This window comes from Eucyclogobius newberryi, unplaced genomic scaffold, assembly GCF_026437365.1.
Source record: "Eucyclogobius newberryi isolate DKJ021-1_F unplaced genomic scaffold, fEucNew1.0.hap1 SCAF_2, whole genome shotgun sequence".
Lineage (NCBI taxonomy): Eukaryota > Metazoa > Chordata > Actinopteri > Gobiiformes > Gobiidae > Eucyclogobius > Eucyclogobius newberryi.
In genome coordinates, this window is record NW_027315834.1 from 32,802,423 (window position 1) to 32,814,470 (window position 12,048).

Here is a 12,048-nt window from a genome sequence, read left to right on the forward strand (position 1 = left end):
GTTGGACGGATATGCTTATAATGGAATGTAAGTGACTGGATTAGCCCTTTCGTGTGAGATCTAATTGCTTTGTTGGTGGTTTCCATTTGTGTAACCTTTCACAACCCGAGCGAGCTCTAAAAACACAATTATGAATTATCTGATTATGTTTTGTATAATGGATTCCCCTGCTCTCTGATACAAATCCAAATCATTTCACAGATTTTTGTTGCAGGCCTGATATGTTTCGTGTAGAGCTCTTTAGAAGAACATTTAACATCCAAATTGGGACTAAACTGGGACTAAACCCAAAACTTAACCTGAACAAGCCTGGGACTAAACCAAGATGGGTCCAAAACAAGACAAAAAAAAGGGCAAGGCCAAACAAGGTCTACATGAAGACCAAACTAGGTCAAACTAGGAACAATCAAGGACACGTGTGGTCTCTTCACAGTGTTCTTAGCAACCGATCATTCTCACACCACATTCACACAAGCAATGGGAGTGAAGTGTCTGGTCACTGAGGGCCGTTTAAACCACCAACTCATGGGTCTAAGATTGAGTTTTCCATCTGACCATCTTCTGTGTTACTATATGACGTCCACTTTCATTCTCTCAAAGCCTCTCAATGCAGTTAATCCCTCCTCTGAACATACAAAGCCTTTACATTTGACCTCTGATGTACACATCGAATTCACCACAACTCCAAAAGTGAACTTGAACTTATTACATCAATGTCAAAATGCAGTTTATGGCCAACCACTTGCAGAGCTATAAAGACTTAGTTCCTCATGTTAGAAGAACATCGAAATAACGTTCCCACTATGCAGTCATATTTTAAGGTGTTGTATTTTATACTTAAAAGTTACATAGTACATGGTCGGATGGTTTTCATAGAGTCTGGGCTCAGTTTGAACTTGATGGAAAAGTAATTGAACACATTTTAAAGGACTGTGGGATTTTTGAGGCTTCCAGGAGAATTCTGGCTTATGTTTGCAGTTAATAACTTTAGTTTCTGTCATTTGATATGAAAAGAGTTGCACTTCATCTATTAAACTGATTCAATCAACAGATCTGGTTGTTTCTTGTTTGTTCATACAGAAGGTGAACATTGTTTTTTACAAAATAGACAATACGTGATTACATCATTGTCTATTTTATAAAAACAATGTTTCAGTGTGTAATAACTTAGTCAATAAATCTAGGTTTATGGGTTTATCTAGAGTGAAACATGTAAGTCTTTCAAGAGTGTAAATTAGAAGTCCAGGTAAAGAAGACCATAGACATGATTACACACTTTTTTCAAGGCCAAAGGTTGGACAACTGCAACCAAAAACTGGGGTTAACTGACCTGTAGCTTAAGTCAGTATATTATCTGAAACGATTAGTTCTGACAAGGCATATCTAATACAGGCATGAGCTCAATGGCCAGTCTCCAATATCCCAGCACATTTCCTGAGCGTTATAACTCTAGAATAATCATTTCTGCGAGCCGCCTGCAGCAATTTAATACAATAAACATATGTCTTCATGTCACCACATCTGGAAGCAGTAATGGCAAATTAGCTACAACATTTAGAGTGTCTGGCAATGAGATAAGGCTACAGCGTGCTAAATGCATTTTCTGGGGGATGGCAGGACAGCACTGGCCTGGGGGGCTGACCCTGTATCGGTTTTGAACATTGTAGGGCAACTAAATGCAAATTCAATAGTCTGAACTCACGGCTGCAGGGACTGGACCCCATTGCTTGTCTGCAAGTCAATGGTTGTCTGGGGCAATTGTCAACTTCCTGTCTCATTTCACCAGGGGCAGAATCAAAGAGAGGAAATAATGTCCTAATCTGGCCGGTCTTTGCCTTTTCCCCACTGGCTGGAAAAGGTTATTGTTGCAGGTTGTAGACTTTAATGAAGGCTTCTAGATCCACAGGTTTTTAATATATTTGGGGAAGCTTGCTCTGCCTCAGTCGCTTTTGTTCTTGGGCAACAGCAATTTTAGCAACTGTGGTATACTGTTTTAGAGGGGGAATTACACCCATTTGGCCTAATTGTAACATGCATTTTTCAGTCGCATAAAATTGGATTTGGAAATGTGGCAGAGAACAATTGAAGAAGAAAAAACAATAACTTGTCATCAGATCAACCAAACTGAATAAAGTCAGTGCCTGTTCAAGCCTTGCATTATAATCACATCCATTAACTGTAACCAATATCAAATAGAAACACTAAGGTGAAAAATAGAAGTTGCAGAGCCTAAGATCACCAGTAGAACAGTATACCAGCACTAGACGGGGGGGTGAAGGGGTCCTCGTCCAGAAATAGTTTAAATACTTTACATCATTATTAACAGAAAACATTTCACATTATTTTTTTTCAGAGGTAGTTACTGTTGTACAGTTGGCTGAAGTGCAATGCAACATTTTTCATCACTTGCGATAAAACCTTAGGCGCTCTCAGGCTCTCTGGTGGCCCTGGTCCAATATTAAGTTTAATATTGGATTTTTTTCCCATATGTTTCATTTTAAAAGGAGTCCGTATTTTAAATGTATTTTGGTTTGTTTGTTTTCCAGAATAAATTATACGTTATGGCTGTTTGCCATGTATATGGGGTACCCATGCAACATTAATAGATCTTTCTGCAACCTTGTTTTAAGTTGGTTCGTTAATCAGAAATGACTCAACCAATTCTTGTAATATTTATTTTTGAATGTCTTTGCATAATTTGAAACACATCTAAACATTTTACATAAGAGAAATAGAAACCCAACTTTTTCTGGAACATTTCTTTCGTTTGACCTTTCATTGCACTTTATCTCAAATATAGCTGTTTCATTTATTTTTGGATGTCGTCTACCTGAGTATTAAAAAGGACCCTCTCTTGAGTAAAGTTCTGGCTACTCCCTCCACCACTGATCCACATGATCCATGGTGAATGAGCAGCTCTGCCCTGTGCACCATGTCTTTGATAAGGTTCAGAGGAAATGTCCTGTTTGCTGGACTCTTTAGCCCCAGCTGTTGCCCAGGTGTGTGGATGTGTGTGGCTACACCATCTTGTCCCAATCGCAGCCTCCTCAAAGAACTGGCAGCACATCCAACAAACCTCTCATTCCATTACAATGGGGTAAAGGCGTTCAGAGGAGCTGTGCATACAGAGCACAGCCAGGTGTACTAAACATTAGTCAGCCACACGAACAGGGAATAAACAGCTCGTCTTAACAAAGCAAACCATCAGCATTTCCATGCTCAGTTCCAACTGTGCACATGAATAAAACAGTTCTACACAACTTCTAAGCTTGTGTGCAACTTGTTGTTTTTTGGATGAAAATCAGTGTGAATATTCACTTTTCTTTCTGATAAAAGAAAATTGGGTAATAAAAAAGTAAAAACATGTTTTTAATTATCTAAACAAACATCTCCATAAATAACATAGCCATCTTTATGAAATATATGCTACTTGAATGTTGAAGCATGATCATGTGTGATTGGATTGTTGAATTCAAACTTAAAACTTTTGAGTCAACACTAATCTCCGAGCGAAAAACATACCAACTTTTTTTTCTTCACCCTGTGGAAAGGTCTGACTTACAACCGCTCGGCCTGAATAGGGGCTCTTGACTAAATCTCCTCCGAAGTGCACCACCATCTTGAATGTGGCATTTGGTAAACACGTTTTCTCTCCTTGGCAGCCCCGAGACGCTTTGCAAGTGCAAGTTTCAACAGCTAACACTGTGACACAAGCACACCTTTTTCCCTTACGCTGGAGAGGAGAGGCCTAAAATAACAAACGTCCCGACCCGGAGAGGCGAGGTGAGGGGAGAGGGTGAGATGGAGTGAGTCACCCAAACACATGTAAACACAGGGACTAGCTCAGGTTTGTGCAATATTAGTTTAACTGCAACTTCAGGGCGTTAACTGGGCTTAGATGTAATTATAACATGTGTATTTGCAGACAGTTATTAGCTAGGGTGTAATTATAAAAGCATTGTCTTCAGTGTTCAGTACTGTCAGCACAGCACATTGTTGTAGCTCAATATCACTTTTGTTTAGAAAATTGGCCAGTTAAAACATCTTTTACTTTTCCTAAACCTAATTTTAGATGTGTATTTTTCCAGACTTCCCTCTTCCCAGACATGTCCTTCAACAGTTCCTGGGGAATCCTAAAGTTATTCCAGGGCCATTGAGAGACATGACCACAACGTGTCTAAGCCACTTCAACTGTCTCTTCTTGATATGACGGAGCAGTGGCTTTACTCAGAGCTCCCCAGGCAGCAATTTACTTTAGAAAATGTAGTTCTTCTTAAAAAATGTATCTTCTCTAATGTTGAATTATTTATTTTCACAACAAAATTGAATTTGTCTTTAAAGTTGTACCATAGAAGCTAAGGATGTAAGGATAGTTAGTGTTGCAATTATTTTGAGAAGAAACATCATGATTTAATTGTTGGTGATGGTTCATTCCGTCTACTTCTTTAAATGTAAATAAGAATTAGCTAAACATGTTACGCAGGCAAACAAACACTCAATTACTGACACAAGAAATGCTTAATTTTCTTTCATTCCCATTGACTGACACATCACCATTCCTCAAGTATTTTATTTCATTTTTCTTTTTTTAAATTGTCATGACTATTGTTTTTTCACACCATCAATTAACCTAATAATCTTGACATTCCAAATCGCAACTGACAGTTCATCATTAACTATACGGAGACGTTTCGGCATCTACAGGTCTTTGGATATTGGCCAGATTAACAAAAAACAACATATATATATATATATATATATATATATATATATATATATATATATATATATATCCAGCAAAATGCATTTAAACACAAATATTAAACTCCAAACAACAACAACAAAACTAATCTAATTTACTATTTTGCTTACAAAGAGAAACAATGGCCAACCAAAAGCCTTTAATGTCTGTTAGTGACTGCAGCCATGATGAAATAGCCACTAACTGTCTTACGCTAATATGGATAATGCCCCATAGGCTGTTGGGGTTATGGTCTCCCACCCCTTTTATTGTTTTAGGAGAGCACATTAGGACAAGTACGACCACAAGGCACGGAAACTAGTCATTATTACTGCCACGCTGACAAACCCAACTTCTGCTATAGCATTAATGTCCTGCTGCTTTCCAAAACTATTATCTACAAAACAAACAGGTCCACTAATAAGTCTCTTTAATAGCAAACACAGGGAGAGTAAAGAGCTAAGAACAAAGTATATAAAACAGTATCGGGGCGTCTATTGCTACCGATCCAGATATTTAATGACCTTATGTCTTACGTGGTTTATGAAACTATTATGAAAACTACTAGCCATATTTTTCATTAGCAAAGCGAGGGTAAATATGTACACTTACTGATAGCCTGAGAGCAAAGTTTCCAGCTCAGTCACGTTCATTAATTTGGAGCAGAAATTGAGGTAATAAAAACATAAGCTTGTGATTATAAACGGAGAACAAACAATAACAGTGAATTATGTCCTGAGCCGTAATGGAAGCGGCGTTGAAAGCAAACAAAATATGCACTTAGTGTTTGTCTTGGTCTCTGTGGGGGATCTCATTCATTATAGACTAGAGTCGTCCTTGGCGGTCTGTGGCTGTTGCCTGAAAAGTACACTTGCTGCCAAAAAGATTCCTAGCTGCACCTTCTGCGGTAACAAAAGCAGCATCACCCTCTCATAATACTTCAAAATACTTTCCTAAAAGACACAAGTGAAGTCCAATTTTAGTTATTGGAATCTATGCTTTAACAACTAAGCTTGATTGAGGCGAGAGTAACTTAAATGTTTCTCAATGTATATTTATAAGCTTAATTGATTTGCTGATTTGTAGATGAGACATAAAGTATTTTCCGGACTATAAGTAGCACTTTTTTTCATAGTTTTGGCCGGGATGTGACTTTTACTTATATTTATACTTATATACTTAAACTCATACTCCTGTGCGACTTATATGTTTTTTTCTTCTCTATTTTGTATTTTTTGGCTGGTGCGACTTATACTCCGGTGCGACTTATAGTCCGGAAAATACGGTATAATATTTGGCATAATAATTCACCAGCTAATGAAAGGTAGACACGTATGAATGTAGCGGCCCACATTTTAGGTGTTTTATTGTAATTGTGCAAAACATTGCTTCATTCGATGCCAAAGGCCATAATAACTAAAATATACAGGGTTGCATATTCTTATACAGAAATGGTAAGCAAAAATAATACAATCTGTTATATACACTTTACAAATTACAATAGACTTTATATAAAACAATGTATTCATTCATTCAACTATTATTGTATTGAGCGGTCACAAAATAGCTGTGTATAGTCCCTCGTTTGGAACACACTTTAGTCCGTTACATTCACTTGTTGCACAAAAGTCTTTTGATTGCAATGTCCTTTCAGTGAGGTAGACATTTTTGGTTGTCTTCTTCATGGAGAACCGTAAGCAGACATGACGAGAGTCGTGTAGTTAAGTACTGCTTCTTCTCTGCGTGTTGGAATCAGTCCTGTTGTTGTCATACGGCTGTTCGTATACACTTTGCTCCGAGTCTCTGGGCGGTTCGTCCTGCTCCGAATCCGAGTCCGGAGCTGTGTAGGGGTTTTCATGGAGAGTCATCCCGTTGTGGGTCACGGGTGGAGGCATGAAACCTGGATAGAGGTCCTGCTGAGGTCTCCACGGAGCTTTCCCGAATGTGCCTGGAGGGAAAAGAGGAGATTTATATATATAGAGTGTAAAACAAAGCAGATCCAGTCACAGCTCTTTAAACTTAACCTAAGATAAAGAACAACTAAATGTATATTCTGACAAAAAAGGATCAGGCACAGTCCAACTAAATACCGTACATTTTGAATATAGTTTGTTTATCTGAAGAAAAGTGGGTCATTTATCTCCGTTATAGTGGTCAGTGATCGTGGGGCCAACATAAACTGTTAATTTACTTTCTACATGCATGAAATTACATTGTTCATGACACAAAATGTTTTATAATACTTCATGTGGAGATATGTAAAAAAAAAAAAAAAGATATTTACCCATAAATGTGTTGTATGGTGGGGGGCATTCCGTTCCATAATCATGTACGTCTCCTTCATCCACAGATGGATGGCGCTCACTATGCTGCAGCGTTTGGCCATTGTGGAGGCTGCCGTTGGGCATCTGCATTAGCACTGACGAGGAACAAAGGTCGAAAGGCTCGGAGAGAAGGTAGTCGCTTTGTTTGGTGCTGGGCAGACTGCCAGAGTAGTCCATGCAATGAGGTTTTTGATCGATCGAATAGCCTGGAAAGAAAATGCAACGTAATTAAGAAGAGGGGTCTAGTGGGGTAGCTAGCCGCTTTATCTTAGCAACTCAAAACTCCACTAAAAACACACCTGTGTAAACATCTGAGGGGTCATTGGGGTACAAGGTGTCTCGTCTCAGCAGTGACCCAATAGGCCCTTGATAGTGGAGGAGCAGGGGGTCAATTGTCACCTCCAAATCCGTCTCGCTTCCTGTATCAAGCTGGCACAGCCCTGCATAAACAACCAAACCAAACTTTAGCGTTTCATATTCCAAGTTTGATACATGAAAATAAAGAAATATAGATGTATGTAGTTTTACCATTCATGTCTTTGGGTTGGAGATAGAAGGCACTGTATTGATGACTGCTACCGCTCTCTGATGGGATGTACCCGTCCTGCCGATCTGCCAGGGTGCCCTGGGATGAGAGGTAACTGGGGATGTCTGCGGGCAGGTTTGTCTCATCTGGGGGAAAATACATGAAGCATATTTTTAAAGACTTAAGACCTCTTTTCAGGAAATACACAGGAGTCCTGGTATGGCATTTATTTTCCCGATTGGAAACAAATCTGTCTTATACGGCTGTAATCCCTTAGTCTTAGTCAACCTGCATTTTTATTGGTCGACCAATTATTTTATTTAGATTAAAAGGATTTGTATGGCACAACAGCAAAAAGGAAAAGATATGGAGTGAGTCATAAAAATACACTGTTTACTTGTAGCCTTTTGAGTGCAGGTAAACTACACTGAGATCATTCATAGTTTTGATAGCTTTTGACCACATTTATTTTTCAAACCCCCTTTTAGTCGACTAATTGGTTGACTAAGAATTTCTTTAGTCGACTGTCTAATTACAGTTTATTTTGATATTCTTAAAATAATTTGCGAGTCCTTACCTGTATTAGTGACACTGCAGTTCTCGTTCCTTCTTCGTGTGTGGTAGATGATGACCACCCAGACCAGCGAGGTGCCCACCACGCAGCACACCACTGCTATGATCACGATCCCCACAGTGGCCCAAGCGTCTTCATCCGTGCCGCCCACTCCCATAATCCCGACACCGACTCCGCCTGGGACTCCTTGATCGCAGTTGGGGTTTGGTAACACAGACAACCGGACATTGCCCCTCTCGGTGCCCAGCGCGTTGGACATCTCACAGGTGTATTTCCCGGCATCGGCCTCGGCGGCGTCCACGATGATGAGCAGCTGGTTGGCGGCTGCAAAGAAGTGCCGCTCTGTGACCAGTAGGGGGCTGTCGTCTTTGGTCCAGTTGAGTTTTGGAGGAGGGCTGCCACCTGCGATGCACTGGAGCACGGCGGTTTCACCTTTGGCAATGGTGCGGTCCATAAGAGGCCTTAGGAAGGATGGCGTTTCTGTAGGAAAAAAACATGGCGTGACAAATTAGACATTAGTTTCTGTTCTTCAACTTGTTTGTCTTAAACGAGAGCGATCATAAGAGATCTATTTGCAAAACTATGGAAATTAGGCCGTATACAACCTGGACATTCACACGTTTCATTATTATGATAAAGTAATGTATAAATTGCTTCTAATATACAACAAAAAACAGCTCTTATTTGCCTAATATTTGATGTGTGACTATTTCAGATTATTGTATGAAAAAGCGACAAGTTGGCCACTGTCCAGGGTGTACCCCGCCTAAGGCCCGAAGTCACTGGGATAGGCTCCAGTCACCCGCGACCCCGAAAGGGAACAAGCGGTAGAAAATGGATGGATGGATGGATGTATGAAAAAGTACTTACCAAGCACAGTCAGTGTGGCGTTGGCAGAGATGGCTCCTGCTGTGTTCTGAGCAGTGCAGCTGTAAACTCCGATGTCCTCGGTTTTGACATCAACGATGAAGAAGAAGTCATCTTCGGGCATCACGTGCATGCGGCGCTCACGAGCGGCCGGGAAATCGGTGCCACCGTCTTTCTGCCACGCGATCTGAGGTGAAGGGTGACCCACTGCCGCGCACTCCAGTCGGGCTGTAGCTCCCGCTCGAATACTCAGGTCCATGGGCATTTTATTGAAGGAAGGAAGCACTAAGAAGAACAAGATGACGTCAGCATTTTCATGTGTCAACTTCAATATGGAGCAACTATCCTTATAGTCTCTACATTGGTCCAGCCTAATGTGTTTAGATGAATGAGCTGAATGCATTAAAAAAGCTCAATACAAGTAAAATAATAAAAGAAAAGCGGGTAAGAAAGCTAAATCTTATAACAAGAAGAAGAAAAGAAGAAGAAAAAAAAAACATAATCCCATGATATAATCTCATACAGTGCTTGCTCTATTTGAAATAACAGTAGGCGTATGTCCAAAACTTTTTACGTATCCCACAAAATAAATAGAGATCACTACATTCCATCCAAATCCAGCCTATCATAGCACTAAGCCAAGCTTAATGGTATTGAACCACTTTATCACTTACTGTTGACAGTGAGCTTGGCCTTGATGGAGTATGATGACCCAAAATGGTTGGAGATGACACACTGGTATTTGCCTTCGCTGGAGAAGTCTACATTGCGCAGCTGTAGCGTGGTGGTATACTCCGTCACCTCTGTGTCCCCCGCTGCTCCTCCCTGCACCCTGAGGTGGGCCTGGTTGTGAATCTCCTCGTCAATTAGGACTTCGTTGTCTTTCTTCCAAGCAAAAGTCATGGGGGAGTCGCTGGAGCTGGCCGCCGAACAGACAAAGGTGACGTTCCCACTTTTAAGAGCCGACTGGGTCTCCGGTTGCACTGTGATCTGTGGCTTTGGAAAGTCATCTGCATGGAGACAAGAAATATTGAAATATATTAGATAAAATAATAATGCAAGACCAAAGATGGATGGGTGGGTTTGGTTGGCAAATAGTATCTGCGCTTACGATAAAGTATAATTTAGGCTGTTACGCTAGTTGGATAAATGTCTCTGGTTCTTCCAACTTGAATTCACAAACGTTACATGAGATGCGTTTTCAGGGTGTGTTTCATCAATTCTAATGTTTTATCTTTCATATATCGTTTTGTATCTTCTTTTTGGAGCCTTGGTCTTTTCTCTGTCCAGCAACTGCACTGTGCACCCATAAATCAAGGTTTTACATCTTATAATGTCTTGGAGCCAAACTAAACCTACACATATTATAACTGAATTACCACAACATTTCCATGATGAAACTCAATGGAACACGCCAGCACCGGGATAATCTGGGTCAGTTTTACCAAATGGAAAAAGCCGTTTTTAAATAAACAGTACTCTTTGACGACTTGTTCTGTATATCCTTATGTATGCGTACACAGAGAGAAAGCATCACTCACCACACACAAAGTCCTCTTGGCTGACAGAGAACACGCTCCTGCCCTTCAGCATTTGCGGGTGGGCACAGCTGGCGTTGACGCAGGACAGGAAACTCTGCTCCGCCACCCACACTGGGAACCACTTGAGCTGGCAGTCGCACAACAGGCTGGAGGTGTTGAGACGCCTGGCAACGCAGCACGTACAGAAAGACATCAGTCACAAGATGCAGCGCTGTGGTTTACTGGAAAACTACAAGCCTATACTGTATATGTTTGTTTTATAGAGAACAGCAGATGGGCAGGGATTGGAGTACACTATATCAAAGACTTTTTACAAAATGAGTCACTTTGAGCCAAACCTGGAACTCTGCATAAAATTACAAAATGTGAACTTGTGAAAATGGTATGTATGGAAAAAAAAATATTCTGAAAGTCTTGATCCATACATTATAAAAGCCATAGAATCACACAGACCATATAACTTGCTACTAATGCATAATCAGTATTAATAAGTGTGTGGAAGCTTTGAACTATCAGTATTAACAGCTGATTCAGCTGACTTTTCTACTCTTAAATTTGGACTGTACTATTAGCACGTAGCACACACTGCTGGCCTTTTTCCCAGCAGTCCGTAATGACTTTCACCTGGAGGCCTGTCTCACATCAGCTCGTACAAAAACTGCCCTCCGAAACCAAAATACTCACAGCTCTTGCAAATTCTTCATTTGAGAAAAGGCATTTGCCTGGAGGGACATGATGGCATTGTTGCCCAGATCCCTGTAGGATAGAAACATTAAACACATTAACAGTTTTATCAAGCACAGAGTGTCCGTACATAAGACTTCAATAGAGTGATGGGCAAAGGCTACACAATAGTCAAATACTGGGTTGTAAATGTGTTGCGTTAATCAAGATCAGGCCAAACTTTAGCTGGGAAAAAACGCTAATTCGAATCAAATGCTGTGCACGCCGGCGATCAATACAGGCCCAAAGACGGGATACTAATGGCAGCCTTTTGTCTTTCCACATCAAAGCAAAGCAATGAGCGGCGACGACTCGAACAAACAAGCTCTGTGTGACTCAGCCTGCTAAGTTTACGGCTCGAATGTTGGCGACAATCGCTGAAACATAAGGCCGTACTCACAGGTGCTGCAGAGCGTCCAGTCCGGAGAAAGACTTCTTGGTGACTGAACGTATTTGGTTTCCTTGCAAAAATCTGGGGGGAAAAACGTACACAATGTGATCAGTATTCGACGTACGGACTTCAGGAGTGTCGCGGGTCAGCGGCTCTCGACTGGTCAGGATGTGGGACCCGGTCAGATCTACGGACTTTCTACCGTGAGCTATTTTAGAAGAAGCGAGTTACGTAAAAGGTTCAATGTGTAACTTTTCCAGTGCAGATTCCGCCACCCGCTTGTCTCTATGCAGATGCTATTTCTGGGTTTTAGGCAAATTAATCCTTTATGATTTAATTGTGAGTCGGATGTCGCGATGTC

The 12,048-nt window shown here is 40.8% G+C and overlaps 1 protein-coding gene across 1 annotated transcript in view; it reads right to left on the reverse strand.

Moving 5' to 3' along the window:
* Nucleotides 1–6,090: 6,090 nt before the first annotated feature.
* The window catches only part of lrig3 (leucine-rich repeats and immunoglobulin-like domains 3), a 28,697-nt gene continuing 22,739 nt past the window's right edge, over nt 6,091–12,048 (reverse strand). Inside the window, exons 10-19 of the mRNA XM_072455051.1 lie at nt 11,697–11,768; nt 11,258–11,329; nt 10,574–10,737; nt 9,707–10,042; nt 9,036–9,317; nt 8,169–8,645; nt 7,594–7,737; nt 7,365–7,505; nt 7,026–7,271; nt 6,091–6,689 (exon numbers count right to left, since the gene is read on the reverse strand). Of these exons, the coding sequence (XP_072311152.1) occupies nt 6,463–6,689; nt 7,026–7,271; nt 7,365–7,505; nt 7,594–7,737; nt 8,169–8,645; nt 9,036–9,317; nt 9,707–10,042; nt 10,574–10,737; nt 11,258–11,329; nt 11,697–11,768 (2,161 nt within the window). The 3' untranslated portion in view covers nt 6,091–6,462. The remainder of the gene's footprint in view (nt 6,690–7,025; nt 7,272–7,364; nt 7,506–7,593; nt 7,738–8,168; nt 8,646–9,035; nt 9,318–9,706; nt 10,043–10,573; nt 10,738–11,257; nt 11,330–11,696; nt 11,769–12,048) is intronic.